At 46.0% G+C, this 26,901-nt stretch overlaps 1 protein-coding gene across 5 annotated transcripts in view; it reads left to right on the top strand.

Annotated features, from left to right (window-relative positions):
• The window catches only part of LOC140391939 (stAR-related lipid transfer protein 13-like), a 938,750-nt gene that overhangs the window by 715,720 nt on the left and 196,129 nt on the right, over nt 1–26,901 (top strand). Inside the window, exon 1 of one of the 5 annotated variants that reach the window (XM_072477009.1) lies at nt 1,848–2,131. The exons of the other annotated variants lie outside the window; for them this stretch is intronic. Within the exon in view, the coding sequence (XP_072333110.1) occupies nt 1,969–2,131 (163 nt within the window). The 5' untranslated portion in view covers nt 1,848–1,968. Of the gene's footprint in view, nt 1–1,847; nt 2,132–26,901 lie in introns of those variants that run through there. 5 annotated transcript variants of the gene reach the window in all.

Below are 26,901 nucleotides of genomic sequence, written 5' to 3'. Positions count from 1 at the left end.
TGTCCAGGCGTATGGCCTATGTACCTGGCATCGCACCAGCACTGAAATTCATATACGACATTGCTCAATTATTTGGTAGCAAAGCTGTCTTTTTGGACTGAGATGACAAAATCTTGTTGGTGGAAAAGACCACTTGCATAGCCACTGCTACTTAATCTTTCCATAAACAATATAAATAATATATTATTAAAAAAAACAATTATAGTGTCCAATTCGTTTTTTCCAATTAAAGGGTAATTTTAGCGTGGCCAATCCATCTACTTGCACATCTTTGGGTTGTGGGGGCGAAACCCACGCAAACACGGGGAGAATGTGCAAACTCCACACGGACAGTGACCCAGAGCCGGGATCGAACCTGGGACCTCATCGCCCTGAGGCAGCTGTGCCAACCACTAGGCCACTGTACTGCCCTCATAAATAATATATTAATCAGAATATTATCATAAATGATTTGAACAACATATTTACAATTCTTTTCATGCTGCACACCATGGTAATTATTGGCAAAATGGTATCACAAGTCTATTGTGCAGCACTTTATCAACTACCTTTTGGAAGTCCATGAGCAACATATTACCAGCTAACCCTCGTCGACTGTCTCTTTTACATCTTCATAAAACTCCAGCACGACAGCAAAAAGATGCCTATTGTTTTTTAGCCCATGCTTTTTCCACATTACACTGAAAATACACAGGAAGATGTTTAAAGGTTACATTTTATCTCGAGACGACTGGATGTTTGAGGCAAGCCCTGAGGTTTAGTGATGTTCGTGGGTGGAGATTGAACATGCATTCTGTCGATGAGAAAATAAGTAAACAAAAACATGTATTTTCTATGTAAAATTTTCAGTAGCTCAGTGCCTCAAAAATAACACACATCTGTGCCTCATCTAACCCTCCAATCCAATTAAAGAGGGAAAAAAATGAAGATCAGAGTCTGAGAGGAGGGTAAATTCTTTCTTCTGCGGTAGGAGCTCTGACGTGGCTTATTTTGCCACTTATTTATTTCCCTGCGGTCAGTCATTCTCAGACCTTGTTTTGTCAAAACAGATGGGTGTGGAGATGCCTAAGAGGGAATATAAAATGAGCCAGCCTGAATTCCTTTGCAGGCCTGTTGTTACCTATCACTGCTCTAACCCTCCAGCACTATGCTGATTGTGATTAAGTACACTCACGCATTCCCCGAGTAGGTGAGATCCAATAAACAAGCTGGAGGTTTGCTGAAAGAATGTCATTATTAGATGAATTCCTACATGTATTATTCATTTTTATGCTGGGCGCTCCAAATTATTCTTCCTTTAGTTATGTGTAACACGAATTATGATATTCCATTTGTCTGTATCTATTATTGTGCTATCAAGCTGTGACAAAGTATTCCTGTTTGAAAATAACATTCCCTCTTGCACCCCCTAAAAATAGAACTGTACAAATGTTAAAATATTTTAAAGAATTCTACGAAATGAATTCCTCACACACCAGACAAATAGCAAATGTATAATAAGTGAATGTGGGTTGTGTACCGATTTAAATTGAAGCAAAGTCCTTCAATTAGTGCCTTTGTGCTATACTTAATGAAGCATTTTTTGCAATATTAAAACTTTTCTTGGGTGGGCCTAATCCAATCAGAGTGCTGTCAAATCTCTGTACAATTTCTAAGTACTTAGCCAGTACTAAGGTATGTAATTGGTAGTTTAATTTCTGATGACAAACACCTATAAACACAATGATTTCAATTTGCTATCACATGCTGCTTTCACATACACTCAGTTCACTGGTTCCTCCCAGTCATGTGACATCTGAGTTGGAATTCTGACTTGTGGCTACTCCCCTTTTCTAAAGTCTGCTTCAACTTTTCGCAGTTCAGCAGTGTGCATTGCAGGTTCTCTTCACCACTGGCTCAGCCTGATACCCTGTCACTTGTGAGGTCAGGAGAGCTTGGACTCTGGTCAGCGTTGTTGCAGATATATTCATGGAGTTACCTTTATCACCAAGCTCAAGTCGTGTCTATCTGAGTTCCCTGTCACCTCAGGGCCAGGATATATACCTGAGGCTGGATCAGTCACAACGGCGGTCACCATACAGGATGAGCAGGATGATTGCAAGGCAGCAGCTGCTGACTAAACTTCAGCATGGTAGGTCTACTATATCAAAGATAACTCAGTAGTCTGATCTTAAAAATAGACAGCCAACTATAAGAAAAATGAATGTTGCTCTCAATTTTTTTTAAAGAGGCAAATATCTCAAGTGATGTATTTCTTACAGATTTTATCTTAATTTTAAAAATCTTCAACAGATGTTGTTTTCCACCTGTTTCCTATGATAGTGCCATAGTAAGAAAGAAATTAATCTGTTCTTGTGGTGTTGCAACAGCTATAATTTTGCAGAGGCAAATTCACCTTGTGCTACAATGTAACAGGTGTGAATTGGTAAGCAAGCAGATGTATTCTTGATAGTGATGCAGCCACTTGTGAAAGCAAATGTACAATAATACTGTGATATTTTGTACAAGTCTAAACAGGAATTGTTTAAAATCTCACCCTTTATCTTTCGGTGCTCCTTGATATGATCAGTTGTTTAAGAAAGTTGTTTTGAAATGTAAATTCTTATTTTGTTAGCTTGAAATTGACAGCTCAGTAACTAAATATTTTTTAAATGCCCAAATATCCCTTGAATACAACATCATTGTGACAACAATGATACACTGCTGTCCTGTATCCTCACTGCCCAAACAGAAATAGTTTCATGAAGATACTGCCCCTTTTGATTAAAGTATCTAAATGATTAGAGTCCCTCAATAACTGAAGTTGTTCTTTCAAAATAGAACATTAACTAGTTGTGAGTCATCAGTTGTGTACCTTTGAGCTGGATTGCTTAGCAACTTGATTTAATCTTTTACTGCAGCGCTCATACCAACAATTTTCAGCATTCTCATTGACATTGCAGGAAGATTGACTGTTCAGTGAGCATTCAAGCGAGTCGCATCTGTGTAATCATCCATTTCATTTTGTCATTAAACCCTAATGATCTATGCGCTTTATTTTAATTTAAATAAAACTTATTTTGTGAAACGTTTGGACGTCTTGCCAACCCCGTGCTCCTTTTTAATTAAGGAAAGATCTTTTCAAAAGAGCATGTCAGTCTTTTTGGGGGATGTTTTATGCTAAGACAGATGTTTTCACCACCACCCTCCCCTTCTCTCGAAAGTTTCTGTTGCCGTATACTGCAATGTGAACTTGTACAACACTATTTTAGCAGAATGTAAATAGAAACAAAATTTAAACATCGGATCCTTATTACCACAGGCATCATCAGTCATGTCATGTTGAATGTCTTCGCAAACATCCATGAAAATAATTACCTTGATGGTTGATGGGGCAGCTTTGAAATTTCATTCACAAACAAAATGTATTCCTAAAATTTATTTCCCTGGTCCTGAGAAGTGGAAAGTTAGTTTATCAAATTTATCAGAAATTTGAATTTTCTTTGTAAGATTGACATGTGCTGACTTGTATGACTTCATATGTGGGACTGCATTCACAAAAGCATAATCACATCAGTATATCGGGAGATGCATTTGATCGGCATCCGAGAAATCTTAACATTACGGGTAAAGCACAAGCTGTGGATTGTACGTGCATGCTTATCTCCAGAACATTCCGAACACATCAGTTTTGGCAGGGATCCCCTGAATCGTTTTTACCATCATCATCATCATCAGCTTCAGAATATTAGTTGCACTTTCCCTCGTCAAGTTCATGGCCAATTAAAACAAAAGTTGCCTTGTCTGCCTGATCTTGTTTAAGTGCTCTTTCATGTTAATGTCCCTCTGAGAAGCGCCTGTGTTATGTCAATGGGCCTGTTTAGAATGTCCAAGGACAAAGTTCTTCACGAACAGCTACAAAACGTTGGTGTGCTATTTTGACAGAATATTTGTCTTTTTTTTACCTACATTTTTTTTTAAATCCTGGCACGTGCAGAGTATCTTGTTGACTTTGCAATTACTGATGTGTGAGCCCAATTGGTGTCAACATAGATTAGACAATAAGGAGCTTTGCACGCACACACCCAAGGTGAAGAGTTTTCTACAGCTGATGCTACTTTGCCACTTTATCAGGCAATTATTAATTAGGCATTTATGTCGGGAAGGGGTTCGTCCGGTGTGTGAGGCTGCTATATGAGGCCCCGGTGGCGAGTGTGGCCACGAACAGAAGGAGATCAGAGTATTTCCGGCTACACCGGGGGACGAGGCAGGGGTGTACCCTGTCCCCCCCCCCCTGCTCTTTGCGCTGGCGATTGAACCCCTGGCCATGGCGTTGAGGGAGTCGAGGAACTGGAGGGGGCTGGTGCGGGGTGGGGAGGAGCATCGGGTGTCGCTCTATGCGGATGATTTGCTGCTATATGTGACGGACCTGGTGGGGGGAATGCCAGAGGTGATGAGGATCCTTGGGGAGTTTGGAGATTTCTCCGGGTACAAGCTTAATATGGGGAAGAGCGAGTTGTTCGTGGTGCACCCAGGGGACCAGGAGAGGGGGATTGGTGAGCTCCCGCTAAAAAGGGCGGAGAGGAGTTTCAGGTACCTAGGGGTCCAGGTGGCTAGGAGCTGGGGGACCCTACATAAAGCTTAACTTCACGAGGCTGGTGGAGCAGATGGAGGAGGAGTTTAAGAGGTGGGACATGCTGCCCCTCTCCCTGGCAGGTAGGGTGCAGTCAGTTAAAATGACGGTGCTCCCAAGGTTTTTGTTCCTGTTCCAATGCCTCCCCATCCTGATCCCTAAGGCCGCCTTCAGGAGCGTTATGGGGTTTGTATGGGCGCAGAAGACCTCAAAGGTGAGAAGGATGTTCCTGGAGCGGTGCAGGGATGGAGGGGGGGTTGGCGCTGCCTAACCTCTGTGGGTATTATTGGGCCGCCAACGTGGCAACGGTGCGTAAGTGGGTGATGGAGGGGGATGAGGCAGCATGGAAGAGGCTGGAGATGGCATCCTGTGTGGGAATTAGCCTGGAGGCGCTGGTGACGGCGCCGCTGCCGCTTCCTCCAACGAGGTATACCACGAGCCCGGTGGTGGCGGTTACCCTCAATCTGGGGGCAATGGAGACATCACAGGGGGGAGGTGGGGGCCTCAATGTGGGGCCCGATTCGGGGGAACCACCGGTTTGTCCCGGGGAGGATGGACGGAGGGTTCCTGAGCTGGCACAGGGCAAGTATTAGAAGGGTGGGGGACCTGTTTGTGGATGGGAAGTTCGCAAGCCTGGGTGAGCTGGAGAAGTTCGGGCTCCCCCCGGGAACACCTTCAGATATATGCAGATAAGGGCGTTTGTTCGGCGGCAGGTGGTGGAATTCCCACTGTTGCCGCCATGCAGGGTCCAGGACAGGGTGCTGTTGGGGGTGTGCGTTGGAGAGGGGAGGATCTCGGCAATGTATCAAGTGATGCAGGAGGAGGCCTCGGTGGAGGAGCTAAAGGTTAAGTGGGAGGGGGAGTTGGGTGAGGAGATTGACGAGGGGACATGGGCGGATGTCCTAGGGAGAGTGAACTCTTCCTCTTCTTGCGCAAGGCTCAGCCTCATACAATTTAAGGTGCTGCATAGGACTCACATGACCGGGGCACAGATAAGCTGGTTCTTTGGGTGCAAGGACAGTGTGTTAGGTGCTCAGGGAGCCCAGCAAACTACACTCGCATGTTCTGGGCATGCCCAGCACTGGAGGACTTTTGGAAGGGTGTAGCAAGGATGGTGTCGAGGGTGGTAGGTTCCAGGGCTTAGCCGGGCTGGGGGCTCGCAATATTTGGGGTGGCAGAGGAGTCTGGAGTGCAGGAGGCGAAAGAGGCCGGTATTCTGGCCTTTGCATCCCTGGTAGCCCGGCGAAGGATTCTTCTTCAGTGGAAGGATGCGAGGCCCCCCAAGCGTGGAATCCTGGATCAACAATATGGCTGGGTTTATTAAAATGGAGAGGGTGAAATATGCCTTGAGGGGATCGGTGCAAGGGTTCTTCAGGGTGGTGGCAACAGTTCCTAGACTTCCTGGCAGAACGTTAGAAGATGGTCAGCAGCAGCCACCGGGGGGCGGGGGGGGGGGTTGGTTTGTTTTTCTTGAGGGGGGATGTATATTTGCCTCTGTTGATGAAGGCTGTTAATTTAATATTTATGTATATGGGGGGGAGGGGGGGGTCTTTTCTTTCTATATTTTGTTGTTGATATTTTGTGACAATTTGAATAAATTATTATTTTTTTAAATTTAGGCATTTATGGTAGGGAAAGCTACACTTCCTTAGCCACCATTGACACTTGTATAGAGTTGAAATCAGTTCTAACAGATTTTCTGAATTGAAATAACGTGATGATTGGGTTAATTCCAGTTCCATTTGCTCTGTTCCAAATAACAGTAATCTATGTACAAAATATATACAGATTATTTGTATTTAATTGAGACAAAATTGAGTAGTATTTAAGCAGATGAGGAATAGCATTGATTTATGTAGAATTTGTTCTCCAAAGTACATTAGGAATGTTTTACATTTTGCCGTGAACAAGTATAGCTCAAGGTGCAACCAGTTGACTATTTCCACATACTTCTCATTTCCAATCTGAACCATGTCCTGGATGAGAATCTGATAAATGTTCCTTATTTGCTTAATGTCTTTTTTCTGATTCTATACACAATTAGTAATTTGATATGCTGTGTGAAAATGAATTACTAACTACTATCATTCTTCGTACAGTTTAGTGAAAAGGCGACAATTTCCTGATTTGGTCTTTCCAATGAGGAGCATCTCCTACTGTCACTATTGATTGGAAATGCATGTGCGCTGTGCATAATTTTCAAACTATTTAAGTTCTTAATTGGAGAATTGTACATAGCTATCCTTAAATTTCCATTATGTATGGCTGTTTGATGTATTCTCCTCGTGGGGAACCTTAATGTCAGAAAATTCACCGAATCCTTTCTGCAGAAGGAGTCATTTGGCCCATTGTCTGTGCTGGTTCTTTGAAAGAGCTAATCAATCAATTCCCGCTCTTACCCAAAGCTCAGCAAACGTTTTCATTTTGTGGTATTTATGCAGTTTCCTTTTCTGACATGGACAGATTTTTAATCAGTAAGGGAATCCAGGGTTATAGGGATAAGGTGGGAAAGTGGAGTTGAGGATTATCATAGCAGATCAGTCATGGTCTCACTGAATTGATGGAGCAGACTCAATGGGCTGAATGGCCTGCTTCTAGTTCTATGTTTTATGAAACTTATAATTGAATCTATTTCCACAACCCTTGCTGGCATATGTTTCCGATCATCATAACATGCCCTGGGCATTACCTTACTGATGTGAGCAAAATCCTACAATGGCAGTAATAATCTTCATTCATTAACACTGCAATGAAGTTACTGTGAAAATCCCCTAGTAGCCACAGTCCGGCGCCTGTTCAGGTACACTGAGGGAGAATTCAGAATGTCCAATTCACCTAACAAGCATGTCCTTCAGGACTTGTTGAAGAAAACCCACACAGACATTGGGAGAATGTGCATTCTCTGCATAGACAGTGACCAAAGCCAGGAATCGAACCCAGTTCCCTGGCGCTGTGAAGCAATAGTGATAACTGTGCTACTGTGTCGCCCATTAGAAAATGTTAACAGGAGCTCTTCCATTTCATCACCGCTCTAAATCCTTGTCCCATAGTAACTTGTGTTTGCCTGTTTGCAATTCTCCATGGCTGATGAATGGTGAGGGAATTTTCGCTTGTCTCGCATTCTGACATGTACTCGAGTGCCAGCTTGCTGTTTTTCATGTGGCATTGCGCTTGCCTTGCAATACTGCTTTTATTATGCTTAAATGGAGTGCCTCAAATGTGTCTGCTGTTTTCCCATATAGAGAGACATGAAACCTTTGTTTTAAAGTTTCAAATGTTAAAATTTAATTTGGTTCCTGCTATGGATCCTGTAAAAAGATAGATTCAATTTCACTGTTGCCCAAGTGATCCAATGTAAAAACAGCATTGATGGTTTGCAGAACCCCACCACTGAAGAACAAATATCTTTCAGCAGATTTGACCGAAATTATTCAGATACTTTGTGCTGCAATAATAAAATGAACATAGATCAGGCTCTTCTAGTTACTGAATGAATTTCCAGATGGTGCAGTGCACTACACACCAGCACTTTGAATTCAGCATCTATTTTGATGATGGAGGGGAAAATCCTGTAACACCCTACAGGAAAAGCAGTTCATAGATGTTTATAGGTATATCCTACAACAGCCCTGACAATTAAAATGGTTTTGGTGTTAGTCAAATTAACTTTTGAATGTACCTTGCAGAATAATCAGGTAAGGCATGCAAGATGCTTAGTATGGTAGTTCAAAATTCCTTTGTTGCAAATACATTTTGACATCCTGCTTTAACTTGAAATAAATCAGCACAAGGCTCTGTTCTTGCAGCTGCTGGGGATGTACCATATGTTCCAGTGCATGACCTAGTAGCCATTACAATGTGGGAGTGGTGTTTAGAGCACAGGATGTTCCTGACTTATTTGGAGGAGTGTTTGTCGTTTACAGCATAGTTTATTTCTGGCTGTTCTGACTTTTTACAGCACTTAGTTTTCAATTTGGGAGGGTGATGTTTACAGCATAGGTTATTTCTATGCATTACAGGGAGTGGTATTTACAGCACAGTTTACTTGTGGTTATTTGAGGAATGGTATTTAAAAACACAGGTTATTCTGAAATTCTGGCAATGTTTGCAGTAAAGTTATTAATTTTTTTCAGGGAATGGCGATTATGACGTAAATGCTGGTTTGTCCTGGTATTTGAACCCATCTGATCATTTGCTAGTACTTTAAATGGCTGAAATGATAAACATTAATGACCTTTCTATCCTATTAAAAGTTCTAAAGAAGTTAATTTGTCTTTTTAAATTATGGGTTTCTGTAAGATGTTATTATTTAGTAACCATCAAATAGCATGGTAGCACAGTGATTAGCATTATTGCTTCACAGTGCCAGGGTCCCAGGTTCGATTCCCGGCATGGGTCACTGTCTGTGCGGAGTCTGCACGTTCTCCCTGCGTCTGCGTGGGCTTCCTCCGAGTGCTTTGGTTTCCTCCCACAAGTCCCGAAAGATGTGCTGTTCGATAATTTGGACATTCTGAATTCTCCCTCCGTGAACCAAACAGGCGCCGGAATGTGGCGGCTAGGGGCTTTTCATAGTTACTTCATTGCAGTGCTAATGTCAGCCTACTTGTGACAATAAAGATTATTATTAGTGAGCCACAAATCATACAAGTTAAATGGTTCTTTATGGTGAGCGGTATTCAATGGAGGTGGTGAGGTCTTGTCCTGAGAGCCCCACTTCACCTCCTTTTGGGAAAGCCTGTCAAATCTAGATCCCAGTAGTGGACCTTGACCCCAGGGGGGCAGAGGTCCTGCCCGCTGAGAGCTGTTGGCTGCTTGGAGGCTGGCACCTCTTCATTACTTGGCAGTGGCTGCTGTCGGTAATGCACCTGCCTGTGGCTTAGGATCACCAAAGAACCCAGGCTACAAATGATAGTGTGGCAGAGTGGGGGTGTCTCTCGGCCGGACTTCCTCTTCCCGAAGCCAGGTCCCTCCATCAGTACTCAGTGCCCTAGAACAAAGAACTCCCCCTGCACCCCAGAAGCCACCAGCAACCCCACACAAGTTTTTGTTTCTCAGGCTTTCTGCATGGTGAGTCACCCCTTGTCATTGATTGAACACCACTAGTGCCTTTAATTAAATTGCCTTTAATTGCCCGGCCTCAATTGGTGGCAGGTTAAGAGGACCATCCACGAGCCTTTCAACCTCTGCCTAATCAGGGCAAAGGTGAATAGGTGGCATGGTCTCTTTCCACCCCTCCAGATTAAATGCCCCTACCACCTAATTCTCCATGTGGGAGGGCATTAAATTCCACCCAGTAGCTCTGCCCTAACACAATCCTGTGTCTTCAATACCGCTGATATTTTGACTTGTCATGTTATGAGCCAATTGCCCCTGAATCTCTCCTGACGGTTGCTCAGCTGTATGTCTGTCTGATCCAGTGGTATATAGCACAGGTTTGTTTGATTCTAGCCACACTCGCTGCTGGTATTAGCGGAAGTGCTGGTAATTTTCTGGTAATGTGGATGAAATTCCACAAACATCAATTACAATTGAGACTCTGAATTACAGGAAGGTAAAGGATCAGAAAATAAACCATTGAACTCCAATCGTTCAAACTGTTTTTGGTGATGTGAAACACGGGCCCTTATTTGTATAAATAGCATTTTGAACAATTTGAGACCATGTCCTTGAACCTTATATTTTTTGATGTAAATGTATCCAGTTTTCTTAGATTTTCTCTGTAAGTTCAGGTTCCTAATCTCCAGTATCAATTTAGTTGCACTTATTTTTACACTCTCTCGAAGGTCAGAATTTCCCCACCGTAACCATGGAGTAGAGTACTTCTGTGGAACTGAACCGGTGAAGGCTTATTTGTCGCAACTGATGGGATTGAGTGATGGGCGAGGGATGTGAAGAAGGTGGAGGGGAGGCACAGCAGGCCAGAGTCAGGACTGAAAAACACAGGAGAATCATGAAGCAAGTCAATAAAAGCAGGACTGTGTGCATCAGGGTACAAGTGACAGTTTTCACCACTTGGAGATTATGATAGGTGGAAGGGCTGGGAAAATCGAGTTTACTATTGCAAAGTTTTTGAGTCATTGATATTGTTTACTGCTTTTTTTTACACTGACCATTTGAACCGTTTCTGCAAATATTTGTCGGCTCTTTCTTTTGTTCTCTAATAATTTAATATCTTTTACTTCATCCTCTTCCACAGTCTCTTCACCCTGCACTTCAGTGTTATCCGACACTTTGTTTGCACTGATCCCCAATTTATCCAGATCTCTTTTATCCAGATCACTCCATCTTCAGTCATTGTTTCCTGTTATGATCAACTGTAAACTTTGTCTCAGTTTTCACTTGTATATGATGTAAAAAAAATACTCTGCAGCTCGCTGTCCCAATATTGGAGGAACATTCCCCCTCTTCCTTGCCTCAAAATTAGAAATGTTACTTTTTAAAAAACGTTTTGCGATTTTAACATAGTGAACCGCTAAAACCATCCATGTGCTGTAGCCTCGAGAGTTGCACCCAATGTATGCCAAATTTCAACATCAACTATCCTAATTACCTGACTAATGTTTAAGTTAGTTTGTCTGCTATGTTACAGACATGAGGGGAATTAATTTAAACAGCCCTGCAACTGAGGGGCGTGGCTGCTGGGGCTGAGGGGAAGGGGGTGGTGAATATGCCTGGGTCTGCCATGCCAAACCCTGGATTGGGTGTTTCCCATATTGGGGGCAACCCTGTCTGTCTCACTGACCACTCAACTCCCACTGACTGCGGAGGCCTCCAGCCGAGTGGCTGAAGGCTATTGCTAATAGGGAATTGGCAATCATAGATAAGTGTGCACTTCACACATCCCAAGTGGATCCCTGTGGGTGGGTCATGTAGCATGTGAGGCTCATTGCCTAACATCCCAATCACATCGTGGTGCATGGAGACTGCTTGAGCACTGCGGGAGACAGCACCACAGACGCAGTGGCCAACCTTCGATCACCCAGGGGATGGGCCCCAGCCCAAGCACATGTCCACAGCTGGGTGTGTGTTGGCAGGGCGTTGGGGGGGGGGGGGGGGGGTGAATTGGTGGTTGGCCTGCAACGCGGAACAAAGAGCCATAGGTGTCATACTGGTTGTGGTGAGGGTATTTTAATGTTCCTCTTACAAGTGTACACCTATGCCCCACTATCTCGATGGTGCCACCCCTCCCTTTTCACCGCCCTGCCCCCTCAGTGATCCTCGTTGTGCTTGGCCTTCCTTGCATCTCCAGGTTGCTCATCTTGAGGTAGAGGCAGTCAGCTGCTTACCACACCCCGCAGCCTTCAATGCCCCTGGCGTGCGCCCTCTGGGGCCGGAGGCCTCTGACACATTTGGCGTAACATGCACAACCGTGCCACCCCTGTTCCGGGTGCTGACTGCAAGATGTGCATGGCCTTGTCAGAGGGGTGGAACTCGGAGGAGCTGGTGGCTACCGTCGCCAGTCCATAGGATGGGTCCGGGTTGTCCCCCGGAGCCCCCTCCTCCCGATCGGTGGCAATAGGGTCTTGGGGTTCACCTTGGGACGGCGTGGGAACCGGATTGAGCCCCGGCTGCCCCTGTATCATCTGGCTCTGCCAGCCCTGGTGGCTTTCCAATGTCTGCACCATGGTGTCAACTCCTTCGGCGATGCTCCTGACTGAATGGGCCATGCTCTGCAGTGGCTCAGCAATGCCCGTCTGCAACTGGGGCAAGCTCCGCAGCACCTCGGCAATTCCCATCTGAGACGGGTACATGTCCCACACACCTCATTAAAGTCAGCCTGATACTGGGTCATATTCACCATCGAGTCGGTCAGTCTTCCAAGGCCCCCCCACCATGGCTGCACCGACTGCGCAACGCCTTGAACACCTTTTATCATGCTGCTGATGTTGTGCACCAGGCTCTCCACTGCGGTCGCCATCCTAGCAGTGCTGGCCTTGGTGCCACGCATTGCCGGGCGACATCTCCTGTGCCCATAGCTTCTGGGACTCCTCCAATCGGCTATGGACATGCAGGAGTGTCGCTGACATCTCCCTCTGGGTTCCCTGCTGTTCCCTAATGGCTCCTTTGGCTCTGGGTAAACCTGTTCCAGACACTCTGCATCTGGCTGGGACTCAGCTGGGTCCTGGTATCCAGCAGCCCTCTGACTACTGTCTCGCCTGGGCGTTACTGCCTCCACCTGACGTGCATCAGTGACTGTGTGGTGCTCACCAGATTGTGCTCAGAAGCCTGTCCACTGACATTTCCCACCAAGGTGTGTGTGGAGAGTGGGGATGACACCTGTGACGCTTTGATGGTTGTATCTGCGGAGCTTTCCTCCGAGGTGGTTTCATGGAAGACAGAGAAAGAGCCAGGTGCCGTCGGCTGGAGGTCCTGCGGGAGAATGAACACATGGGATAGATGGGTTGGTCTGTATGGGATAGATGGGTTGGTCTGTATGGCAATAACTTTTTTATAATTTAGAATACCCAATTATTTATTAATTTTTTTCCAATTGAGGGGCAGTTTAGTGTGACCAATCCACCCAGCCTGCACATCTTTGGGTTGATAGAATGAGACCCATGCAAACACTGGGAGAATGCGCAAGCTCCACATAGACAGTGACCCAGGGCCGGGGTCAAACCCAGGTGCTCAGTGCCGTGTGTATGGCAACAACAACTCGCGTGCGACAGTTCATCCGGGCGGGGGCCTGGTGGATCCTCACCTCTGCGGCGTAGGCCGACCTCTCATTGGTGACTGCTTTGCCACCCTAGTAACCTCCAGAGCCCTTTACTCGAAGGTTGTGAGGATTCTTATGTCCGGCACACCTCTGCCAGTCTGGGCCCCATTCCGACAATTGTGGGAGAGCTTCTCCTTCGGAGACACTGGGCATAGTTAGCAACATGTGCGGATCGCACTGCTTGGGGGGGGGGGGGCGCTGTGAAGGGCGGGTTGGGGGGGGGGCAACTCTCCTGTCCTGCCCGCTGTAGGTTGTTGACCTTCTTGCAACACTGGAGGCCAGTCCTCCTGGTCACGCTGCCTGAGCTGAGGGCCACTGCCACTTCAATCCAGGTGGCACTGGCTACCCTGTGGCTTAGCCTTTGGGACCCTCATGGGAACGGGACATCCCTCCTGGCCTCCAGTGCATCTAGGAGACTCCCCAGGCCTGTGCCTCCAAACCTTGGAGCTGATCATCCCGGCATCATAGCTGCGAGCTGAGTGGGGTTGGTTGTGCAAATGCTGTGCTGCTCAACCTTGTTAGGTGGGGGGAGGGGCCGGGGGGGAGCGGTTGGGGGAGGGGCCGGGGGGGGGGGGGTGTTGGCGGGCCTTCATTTGCGGCGTGAGGCCTCGTTAAGTGGACCAATTAACGTTGAATAGTGTTGCCAGCCTCACCGGGAAGCTCACAGCAGTTCTCGCTTGCTACCACACTCGGAAGTCTTTTCAGAGAATCATGATCTTTGATTTTTCCCCTTATGTGTGGTGGTGTATTTTCCCCAACCTTTCAGTTTGGAATTAATCAATCCTCTATTTAAAAACCTCACAGAAAATTCGAGATAGGGTAAAATGAAGGGTTGGTTTATTTTACACTCACAAAATGCGGGAAGGGATTTCATAATATCCATCCCTTTTGCACTCGTACAATGCAAGGGGGATACGGGAAAGAAAGGAGTACAGGGCAAGATCACGATTAAAAATATAGAACATTGCAGTGCAGTACAGGCCCTTCGGCCCTCGATGTTGCGCTGACCTGTGAAATAAGAGTTATGGTTTCACGTGTGTCCAGAGTCCAGAATCAAAAGGCCAATGGTATATTCCTTCAGAGGTTAGCAGGCTGCAACTGTTGCAGGGTCCATCTTTCCAGAAATGAAAACTTCCCCAATGGAAGAAAATGGACAGAAATGCATTGGTCTTGCAGGCACCAGTACAGGAGTTCCAATGTTCCAATAGTACAGTGTAGATGAGGGCCAAGCGATTAACCTGGATAGAGCTCTTTCTGTTGTTACCTCTTGGGTAGTAAAATGGTTGAATGCCTGGGTTCAGTTCCACATGGCAATATTACAGATTCTAGCAGCTTGGAGGATGTCATGTGATATACTTCCCACTTCTGGGTTTTGGGCTAAGGATGTATTTTTCCACGTTTGGAATCTTAGTCGTGGTCCCTTTTGCCCTTGCAACCATACCGTGTCCCTTGGCCAGAGCCTTGCCTTAGAAATGTGAAGGGTGTTGGTGCATTTGTTTGGAATTGTTTTTTTGCAGTCCCAGTCCTCTCTTTAAAGCTAACAAGGTCCCTGTTCATTTTTGTTAGAAATTCCTCTGGTATGAGTCATAGCTAGTCAGGCATCATAGAATCATAGAACTTACAGTGCAGAAGGAGGCCATTCGGCCCATCGAGCCTGCACCAGCCCTTGGAAACAGCACTCCACTTAATCCCATGCCTCCACCCTATCCCCGTGACCCAGTAACCCCACCTAACCTTTTTGGACACTTGAGGGGAAAATTGATCATGGCCGATCCACCTAACTTGCACATCTTTAGGGAGGAAACCGGAGCACCCGGAGGAAACCCACGCAGACACTGGGAGAATGTGCAGACTCTGCACACACACTACCCCAAGCCAGGAATCGAACCTGGGACCCTGGAGCTGTGAAGCAACTGCTAACCACTGCTACCTTGCTACAAAGGCCTTTGTCCATTGTTAAAATAAAACCATAATTTTATGAAGTAATCAGGTTAACTAGATATATTTTCCCTTCCTGTCTTCGGGACAAGAATGCTTAATCAACAATTCTTGATGCAATGGAGAGTGATGCTGTACCCTACGTCGGTTGAGCCTTTCCCAACTGATTTCACATGGGGATGTTTATGGTTGACAAAAAGAAGAAAATTTTGTCGCATCAGTCGAGGCCATGATAGGATTGCAACTCTAGTTTCCCAGAATATTCATGGAATATTTAATTCCCACAGCATCAGGTTTTAGAATATCCTTTTATATCTAATAATGTTATTGGTAAAGACAATGGTCTGAAGTAATCTTTTCTGGTCCTATACATTTATGTTCTTGATTGTATTATAAGGGCCATTTGAATCCGGTCCACCATTCAATGAGATTTTGGCTGACCTGTACCCTAACTCTAAATAAGATCATGATTGGAAAATTAACTGCCATAAACTATGCATTTCCTGGAATGCAATCAGAGCTAAACTGCTCCTAAAGGGCTGTTTATCTTTACCCCCAACCCAAAGCCCCTGAGGGTAGCTACTGGTGAAATGCAATGATGTCCCAACAAATCGTTCAACTGATGCTTTTTCCTCCTGAAATATCAGCCTCGTGAGTCGGGGAGAAGATTGTCAAGCAAGTCGCACAATTATAATACATGGTAGATTGTTGCAGAGCAACATTGCTTGAAGCTTGGGCACAGTCGATACCTAGCATTTTGTTGGAATACAAATAAAGTACATGTATTGTCCCTTCCAGATAATCAATGATTGTACAGTACAATTTAGAAATGTTATCATGGGCAATAAGTTTGATTGTGGTTTTACAATTAATATCCTGAAATTAGAGTAGCTTGATAATTTGGTGTGCTTTTGGGTTTTATGTCTTGTGCCTCAGTCCCTGTCCTTGCATCATATGTTGATTAAACTCCTTTAATTCACTTGTGATCATAACCAATCCATGCCCTTTGAACTTGGGTGAGGGTCGTTTTTATCAGCAAACATCAAAAATGATGTAAGTATTGCAGATTAACACCATAGCCCTTCAATGGGGAAGAAAAACTAAATCCACTTAACATCACGTTTGGAGACAAATTGCACCATAAATTCTTCTGCTTTAAATTTAGTAGAGCATATTGTTTGCAACACAAGAATCTGAATAGACCATTCAGCACTTTTAAGCCTGTCCCACCATTCAGTTAATACCTGGCTAACATGTTGGCCTGATCCAATCAAAAAAGCTATTTCAAATTAATTGCCATTTTCGCAACAGATTTATGAAAAAAACAAAGTAGATTAATTTTTCTGGCAGTTTCGGTGAGAACTGGGACATTAGTTCCATTGGATGTGCACTAAAGTAGGAATAATGTTTTGCTGCAGACAGCTGGAAGCATGGCAGATATACATCCCCTCATTCCTGAGAGAATGAGTGCGCTCTGGGAACCTCTCCCTTCAGCAGCCATAGTCTAATTAGACATTAAAATTGTGCTTAATGAGGAATGTAAAAGTGCCTACATGTTCTGTTGGTGCTGTCTGGATCTCTTCGCCAGAATGTGCTCATTAGTTTCCCTGAAACTGGCACACAAATCAGGATTGCTTGTGCAGTTATGGGACAGGCCATTCAGAAGCTTATTCCCCAGCCACTTGCCAGGATAGAATTGAAAACAGCAATGCATTCTGAGCGAGTATCCTCTGACCTCTATTCTCCAGTTTCCTATCCCATCCCTGTCTTCCTTGAGATGATTTTGGCAAGGTTTGAAACAACTAAATATGATATAAAACATAGGCATCAATGTAACTAATGACAAAGGACGGAAGGCCTTGAGGCAAAAAATTAGGCGGACTAAAACTGGTGACGAAAGCACAATCAAACATTTTCCATCTGGAATCGTCACCATTCTATGTCACTACAGGGCACTATAAACATTGGTGTAACCATTTAATAATGTTTATTGGTGTCACAAGTAGGCTTACATTTACAATGCAATGAAGTTACTGTGAAAATCCCCTAGTTGCCCCACTCCGGCGCCTGTTCGGGTCCACTGAGGGAGAATTCAGAATGTCAAGTTCATTTAAAAAGCACGTCTTTTGCAACAGGGGACAGAAACCAGAGGAAATCCGCACAGACATGGGGAGATCGTGCAGACTCCGCACAGGCAGTGACCCAAGCTGGGAATCTAACCTGGGTCCCTGGAGCTGTGTCGCAATGGTGCTAACCACTGGGCTACCATGCCACCCATTTGAAAGGATTTAACAATGCAAATATTATAGATTTTTAAAAAGTTGCTAAGCCTGGCTGAGAAAGTGATATGACAACAAATCATAATGCATGCTTTATTTAAATGAGAAATTAAAGCTCAAAATATGGCCTAACCCCTTTTAAACTATATTGATTCCTTTTTTTTTAACCAAGACATTTCTCTCTTGCAAATCAGAATGATCCCAGAATGAGATTTTTTTTTTAATGAATTTTTACGAGATGTGGGCTTTTCTGTTTAAACCAGGATTTGTTACCTATCCCTAATTGCTCTTGAGAAGGTGATCATGAGCTGCCTCCTTGAACCGTTGCAGTCCACTTGTCTAGGTACACCCACTGTACTATTAGAGATGGAATTCCAGGATTTTGACCCAGCGAAAGTGAAGGAATGGTGATATATTTCCAAGCCAGGATGGTGAGTGACTTGGACTGTGGTGGTGTATCTGCTGCCCTTGTCCTTCTGGACGACGAGAGGTTTGAAAGGTGCTGCCTAAGGAGCCTTGGTCCTGCAGTGCATCTAGATTTCATAGAATTTACAGTGCAGAAGGAGGCCATTCGGCCCATCGAGTCTGCACCGGCTCTTGGAAAGAGCACCCTACCCAAGCCCACACCACCCTATCCCCATAACCCAGTAACCCCACTCAACCAACACTAAGGGCAATTTAGCATGGCCAATCCACCTAACCTGCACATCTTTGAACTGTGGGAGGAAACCGGAGCACCCGGAGGAAACCCACGCACACACGGGGAGGATGTGCAGACTCCGCACAGACAGTTACCCAGCCGGGAATCTAACCTGGGACCCTGGAGCTGTGAAGCAATTGCGCTAACCGCTATGCTGCTGTGCTGCCCAATACCAGATACTGCTGCAACTGTGCATTGGTGGTGGAGGGAGATGAATGTGCCAGTCAAGCAGGCTGCTTTGTCCTGGCTGGGGTCGAGCTTCTGAGTTTTGCTGGATATGGCAGGAATGCAGAGCTTAGATCTGATCCATTGGTTGGTCACCGAGCTTTGTGCCTGCTGACTTGTCTGATGCAGCACTTGGCATTTGTCCTGTATGACACTCTGTACTGTCACCACCCTGATGTGAGAAGTGCTTTACACCCGACCATGATCTTCGAAAATGGAAATCTTAAAGGATCTGCACTGAACTGCAATACATCTAAAAATTGCCAACACATTTTGGGGTCCTGCCTCTGGAAGATTGACCATTGCATAAAAATAACAGTCCTAATGCCAGCAGTTCCTTTTATTACATGGCAATAGAGCCTGCCCCATTCACATTTCCTTGTAGCTTCTCTTGTGTGAGTTAACAAGTAAGGTCCTTCTGAAATAACGACTCCTGTGTTCTGGATTTTTGAATATTTTTGTAGTATCGATCATTCTATTTCTAAGTTAACACATTCTACTCAATGATGTATCAAGTTTAATTTGTAGGGAACTTCCGGGTGCGGCGATGACCAGCTGAGTCGCACGTTTCGGCAGCTCCCTGTGAAACGGACTTTTGGGCTCTTGATAGGAGCCCCAACGGCAATTTTAACGGCTGAAAACACCGTGCGGTAAACCAGAAGGGTGTTCCCCCTGGACACGGATGGAAAAAGGAGAGGAAAGTGGCCGGATTGCAGCGGATCCTTTGGAACAACGGCAAGGAAGGCAAGCAGAAACCAAGATGGCGTCGGAAGGTGGCAGTTTCATATGGGGCCCTGAACAACAAGAGTTCTTGAAATGCTGCGTGGAAGAGATAAAAAAGGAAATGAAGAAAGAGTTGTTGGCCCCGATATTACAGGCGATTGAAGGGCTGAAAGAGGAACAAAAGACCCAGGAGCAGGAGCTTCGTGTCGTGAAGGCGAAAGCAGCAGAGAATGAAAACGACATACAGGGCCTGGTGGTGAAGTCGGAGATACAGGAGGCACACCAGAAACGATCTGTGGAGAGGTTGGAGGCACTGGAAAATAACGCAAGGAGGAACAACTTGAGGATTCTTGGCCTTCCTGAAGGTGTGGAGGGGGCGGACGTCGGGGCATATGTGAGCACGATGCTGCACTCGTTAATGGGAGTGGAGGCCCCGACGGGTCCGTTGGAGGTGGAGGGAGCATACCGAGTTATGGTGCGAGGACCGAGAGCAGGAGAAGCTCCCAGAGCCATAGTGGTGAGATTTCTCCGTTTTAAGGATAGAGAAATGGTCCTTAGATGGGCGAAGAAAACTCGGTGTAGTAAATGGGAGAACGCGGTGATCCGCGTCTATCAAGATTGGAGTGCGGAGGTGGCGAGAAGGAGGGCGAGCTTTAATCGGGCCAAAGCGGTACTTCACAAAAAAAAGATAAAGTTTGGAATGCTGCAACCGGCAAGACTGTGGGTCACATATCAAGGGAGGCACCACTACTTTGAGACGGCGGATGAAGCGTGGACTTTTATTGTAGAAGAAAAATTGGAATGATTGGACTACGAAAATGAACGTTTGGACAAAGTGGTGGGACGAGTGGGGGGGGGGGAAGAGGGATTGTATGATTAATCCTGCGGTATGGTAATTTTTCTTTCTCCCACAGGTGGTGATGGGGGGAGGTGGGGAGGGAGAGGAGATGGGGCGTTGGTCATGGGAGGCGGGGCCGAGGGAGAGGCGCGGGCTTGGTTCCCGCGCTATGATAATTATGGCGGGAATAGAGAAGCAGGAAGGAGGGGGCGCCGCACGGGGCGAGCCGTGATCACGGGGGGAAGCCGAGGTCAGCCAGAGTTTGCTGACTTCTGGGAGCAACATGGGGGGAGTAATTACGCTAGCGGGGGGGGGGGGGAGGGGGGAATTACTGGGTTGCTGCTGCTGGGGATAGGGGGGAGTGGGTGCGGGAAAGGATGGGCGGGGGGGCACCGTCTGGGAGAAATACAGCCGCGTGGGAACTGGGCGAGAAGCTGGAAAAAGGTGATGGCTAACCGGCAAGGGGGGGGGGGGTGGGAAGCCCCCCAACTCGGCTGATCACGTGGAACGTGAGGGGGCTTAACGGGCCGATAAAGAGGGCACGAGTACTCGTACACCTTAAGAAACTTAAAGCAGATGTGGTCATGTTACAGGAAACGCACCTGAAACTGATAGATCAGGTTAGGTTGCGCAAAGGATGGGTAGGGCAGGTGTTCCATTCGGGGCTGGATGCGAAAAACAGGGGGGTGGCTATATTAGTGGGGAAGCGGGTAATGTTCGAGGCAAAGACTATAGTGGCGGATAACGGGGGCAGATACGTGATGGTGAGTGGCAAATTACAGGGAGAGATGGTGGTGTTGGTAAACGTGTATGCCCCGAATTGGGACGATGCCAATTTTATGAGGCGAATGCTAGGACGCATCCCAGACCTAGAGACCGGAAAGCTGATAATGGGGGGAGACTTTAACACGGTGTTGGAACCAAGGCTGGATAGGTCGAAGTCCAGGACTGGTAGGAGGCCGGCAGCAGCCAAGGTGCTTAAGGATTTTATGTAGCAGATGGGAGGGGTGGCCCGTGGAGATTCAGTAGACCTAGGAGTAAGGAGTTCTCGTTTTTCTCCTATGTCCATAAAGTCTATTCACGCATAGACTTTTTTGTGTTGGGTAGGGCATTGATCCCGAGGGTGAGGGGAACGGAATATACGGCTATAGCCATTTCGGATCATGCCCCACACTGGGTAGACTTGGAGATAGGGGAGGAAACAAGAGGGCGTCCACCCTGGAGAATGGATATGGGACTAATGGCGGATGAGGGGGTGTGCTTAAGGGTGAGGGGATGCATTGAAAAGTACTTGGAATTCAATGACAATGGGGAGGTTCAGGTGGGAGTGGTCTGGGAGGCGTTGAAGGCGGTGGTTAGGGGGGAGCTGATATCAATAAGGACACATAAAGGGAAGCAGGAGAGTAAGGAACGGGAGCGGTTGTTGCAAGAACTTTTGAGGGTGGACAGACAGTATGCGGAAGCACCGGAGGAGGGACTGTATAGGGAAAGGCAAAGGCTGCATGTGGAATTTGACTTGCTGACCACAGGCACTGCAGAGGCACAATGGAGGAAGGCGCAGGGTGTACAGTATGAATATGGAGAGAAGGCGAGCAGATTGCTGGCACACCAATTGAGGAAAAGGGGAGCAGCGAGGGAAATAGGGGGGGGTGAGAGACGAAGATGGAGAGACGGAGCGGGGAGCGGAGAGAGTGAATGAAGTGTTTAAGACATTTTATAAAAAATTGTATGAAGCTCAACCCCCGGATGGGAGGGAGAGAATGATGGAGTTTTTGGATCGGCTGGAAATTCCCAAGGTGGAAGAGCAGGAAGGGATGGGATTGGGAGCACAGATCACGGTAGAAGAAGTGGTGAAAGGAATTAGGAACATGCAGACGGGAAAGGCCCCGGGACCGGACGGATTCCCAGTGGAATTTTACAGAAAATATTTGGACTTGCTCGCCCCGCTACTGACGAGGACCTTCAACGAGGCAAAGGAAAGGGGACAACTGCCCCCGACTATGTCAGAAGCAACGATATCGCTTCTTTTAAAGAAGGAAAAGGATCCGCTACAATGCGGGTCCTACAGACCAATCTCCCTCCTCAATGTAGATGCCAAGGTCTTGGCCAAGGTAATGGCAATGAGAATAGAGGAATGTGTCCCAGGGGTGGTTCATGAGGACCAAACTGGGTTTGTGAAGGGGAGACAGCTGAACACGAACATACGGAGGTTGTTAGGGGTAATGATGATGGCCCCACCAGAGGGTGAAACGGAGATAGTAGTGGCGATGGATGCCGAGAAAGCATTTGATAGAGTGGAGTGGGATTATTTGTGGGAGGTGTTGAGGAGATTTGGGTTCGGAGAGGGGTATGTTAGATGGGTGCAGCTGTTGTATAGGGCCCCAGTGGCGAGTGTGGTCACGAATGGACGGGGATCGGCATATTTTCGGCTCCATAGAGGGACAAGGCAGGGATGTCCTCTGTCCCCATTACTGTTTGCACTGGCGATTGAGCCCCTGGCGATAGCGCTGAGAGGTTCCAAGGGATGGAGGGGAATACTTAGGGGAGGAGAAGAACACCGGGTATCTTTATATGCGGATGATCTGCTACTATATGTGGCGGATCCAGCGGAGGGGATGCCAGAAATAATGCGGATACTTGGGGAGTTTGGGGATTTTTCAGGGTATAAATTGAATATGGGAAAGAGTGAGCTGTTTGTGGTGCATCCAGGGGAGCAGAGTAGAGAAATAGAAGACCTACCGTTGAGGAAGGTAACAAGAGACTTTCGTTACCTGGGGATCCAGATAGCTAAGAATTGGGGCACATTGCACAGGCTAAATTTGACGCGGTTGGTGGAACAGATGGAGGAAGATTTCAAGAGATGGGACATGGTAGCATTGTCAATGGCAGGGAGGGTGCAGGCAGTTAAGATGGTGGTCCTCCCGAGATTCTTTTTTGTGTTTCAGTGTCTCCCGGTGGTGATCACGAAGGCTTTTTTCAAAAGGATAGAAAAGAGTATTATGGGTTTTGTTTGGGCCGGGAAGACTCCGAGAGTGAGGAAGGGATTCTTACAGCGTAGTAGGGATAGTGGGGGGCTGGCACTACCGAGCCTAAGTGAGTATTATTGGGCCGCTAATATTTCAATGGTGAGTAAGTGGATGGGAGAGGAGGAAGGAGCGGCGTGGAAGAGATTAGAGAGGGCGTCCTGTAGGGGGACCAGCCTGCAGGCTATGGTGACAGCCCCATTGCCGTTCTCACCAAGGAACTATACCACGAGTCCGGTGGTGGTAGCTACACTGAAGATTTGGGGACAGTGGAGACGACATAGGGGAAAGACCGGAGCACTGGGGGGGTCCCCGATAAGAAACAACCATAGGTTTGCCCCGGGGGGAATGGATGGGGGATATGGAATGTGGCAAAGAGCAGGTATAACGCAATTGAAAGATCTATTTGTGGATGGGAAGTTTGCGAGTCTGGGAGCGCTGACCGAGAAATATGGGTTGCCCCAAGGGAATGCATTCAGGTACATGCAATTGAGGGCTTTTGCGAGGCACCAGGTGAGGGAATTCCCGCAGCTCCCGACACAAGAGGTGCAGGACAGAGTCATCTCAAAGAAATGGGTGGGGGACGGTAAGGTGTCGGATATATATAGGGAAATGAGAGACGAAGGGGAGACTATGATGGACGAACTAAAAGGGAAATGGGAAGAAGAGCTAGGGGAGGAGATTGAGGAGGGGATGTGGGCAGATGCCCTAAACAGGGTAAACTCGTCGTCCTCGTGCGCCAGGCTAAGCCTGATTCAGTTTAAGGTATTATACAGGGCACATATGACTGGAACACGGCTCAGTAAATTTTTTGGGGTGGAGGATGGGTGTGCGAGGTGCTCGAGAAGCCCAGCGAATCATACCCATATGTTTTGGTCATGCCCGGCACTACAGGGGTTTTGGATGGGGGTGACAAAGGTGCTTTCGAAAGTAGTAGGAGTCCGGGTCGAACCAAGCTGGGGGTTGGCTATATTTGGGGTTGCACAAGAGCCGGGAGTGCAGGAGGCGAAAGAGGCCGATGTTTTGGCCTTTGCGTCCCTAGTAGCCCGGCGCAGAATATTGCTAATGTGGAAAGAAGCCAAGCCCCCGGGGGTGGAGACCTGGATAAATGATATGGCGGGGTTCATAAAGTTAGAGCGGATTAAGTTCGTCCTAAGGGGGTCGGCTCAAGGGTTTACTAGGCGGTGGCAACCGTTCGTCGAATATCTTGCGGAAAGATAGATAGGGGAGAACAAAGAAGGCAGCAGCAGCGGCCCAGGACTTGGGGGGGGGGGGGGAGGGATGGGGGGGGGGGGGTGTGGCCTGAGACAAGGCAGTTGCCAATTAGGGCTAGTTTTTATTTTTTGTTATTTAATATTTATTTATTTGTTGTTGTTTTTGTTTAAATTTAAAAAAGGTCATTATTATCTGTATTGTTACAATGTTGTGTAAAGGATGCACAATGTACTGTGTTGGTTGACCAAAAATTTTCAATAAAATATTTTTTAAAAAAGTTTAATTTGTAGGAAACTCTGGAAAGCAAGCAAGGTGAGGGTTTTGATTAGCTAAGTATTTTGCTATTACCAGTGCCGAATGACGTTCTGACCAGATCGATACGTTGTACCATTCCCATAGCTGTTCGTTTGTAAAGCTCATTGCTGCTTATTTTCCTTGGCATTTAGTTTCTTTCCCACAGAACTGAACTCCATGTAATCTAATTCCTATTACCACACTATTAAATATTTACTGCTGTCCATTTAGAAAATTTTCTGCAGTTTTAAAAAGCTTCCTGACAGAGTTAATACTAAATTATATATCAATTATCCATGTGCTGCGAATATGCTTGGGCACTTTTCTGAGTGACACATATGATGCTGTTTACTTTTGTTTAAAAACCAAAAGATTTTCCTTCATGATCTCTGAGAGAACACTAATTTAAACAAAGGAAACCAAACAGGCCTGTGTGTATGGAGGGAAAGGGACAAATTACAGTGACTCCCACTGGTTGAAAGATTGATTTTAGGATTGAATTGATGGTATGCATTAGTCTGGTGATGATCAGTAATTAGGTTCACACAAAGAATAATTACTGAGATGAAGTACTGGAGGGTGATCGGTATCCACAGAAGTTTACTTTGCCTTCAAGGAATGGGGTAAATGGGGATATCTGAGAAAAACATTTGCATATTATGCAGATCACTAATGTTAATAAGATTGAAGCTGTACATTTATTAGAAATGTTATCAACACTGGGCACTATTTCACTCATTTGATAAACCCCAATTTGGTTACAGCCACATTTGTATTTACTAAAATTAATTGATGCCTTTGTCATAGTTTAGTGTAAATGGATGATTCGAGAGTTTATAAACATGAGTTAATTCTTTCTTCCAATACAGTCAGTCTTTAATCAAATTTTCAAGGTCACCATATCAGCTAATGCAAACTAAGTGAAGCATCAAAAAGGGTCATGTATTTATAGCAGCATTAAGCATTTGACCTTCTGAAAATTCCTGCAGAGCTCATTAACCACATTATGGTGGCAGCTTTCCATCTCAAGATAATGGTTTGTACCCTGGTAGTCAACTCTGCTAAGGATTACTTGGTGTGGCTCAGGGACCCCACTCTGGCATGGCAGTCTCTGTTGTATTTGCTGCAGAGGAAAACGGTGGGGCAAGAAGGCACGCGACTAATTGGTCTTTTTTTTTCTGGAGCCTCGTTTTGGTCAGTGGTGCATTTAGTTTCTACTCTCTTATTCCAATGTCTCTCAAAATGACCAGCCTCCAGAGGCCATGACTGTCTCCTGTTTGGCACTGTTAATGACCACCTGGCTACCTGTCCTGGTAGCAGAGGTATGGGCATCTAGCAGGCTGTGACCCAATGGCCAATTCACTGCACTGCCATCTGGCCATATTTGGACATTGTTGGCTTAACAATGAATATATGCTGATGGAATTGGTAACCTCCAGGACCTCAGAGTAAATGCCATTGTCCTGTCAAGAGATACTGAGGATATGTCTGAGACAGAAAAGGTGGACACGGCCTTTTCTCCTGCCTGGTATATTTTGTCCATGTAACTATAGAGGAGTGCACTGAGGATGAAGGCTTAGTAGACTCTCAGTTTGATGTTCAGGCTGGCTGTTGATTTTCTACGCTTTCCTTACTCCGCTTGAACATAATAACAACAGTTTTCGTGGTGCATGAGTTTACTTCAACATCAAGTGACAGATTGATGGTGATGGTGGAGCCTGGATAAATGAAGTTAAGCAACATCTTCCAATGTCACATTGTCATTACTGATTCATGGGTATGTCTTCCTGATGCAGACAGTCAAACCAAACACTTTACAAGCATCAGAGGCATCAGCGAGTCTGTTTATTTCCTGCTGTAGGTGTTCCTCGGTGTGGAATGCTAGTGTGGCATCATTAGCATGGTCAACTCTGAAGAATTGGCACACCTAGGTCATTGAAATCAGACGAACAAGACTGAACAGCTTCAGTTCTAATATCCACCACCTGTGGATGACCTGAAGGCATTTAAAAAAAAAAAAAAATAAATAAAAAAAAAAATGTTTTTAATTCTTTCATGGGATGTGGGCATTGCTGGCTAGGCAAACATTTATTGCCCATCCCTAATTGCCCACGACAGCAGCAAAGAGAAGAAAAGGCCCAGAATGTTAGTGCCAGAACACAATTATTTGACGCCATTTTGCCCTGTCATACCCGATCTTATCCATGCATCATCTTGTCATGGACAGGGGAGATTGCATTGTGCAGCTTTGGTGAGCAGCCAATCTTTTCCAGCAGCGTAAATAGACTGCCTCTGCTCACATGATTGAATGTCTTGATGATATCAATAAAGATAATGT

This window comes from Scyliorhinus torazame, chromosome 15 (genome assembly GCF_047496885.1).
Source record: "Scyliorhinus torazame isolate Kashiwa2021f chromosome 15, sScyTor2.1, whole genome shotgun sequence".
Taxonomy (NCBI): domain Eukaryota; kingdom Metazoa; phylum Chordata; class Chondrichthyes; order Carcharhiniformes; family Scyliorhinidae; genus Scyliorhinus; species Scyliorhinus torazame.
The sequence above is the reverse complement of the archived record's forward strand: the minus strand, read 5'-3'. Positions and strand labels throughout refer to the sequence as shown.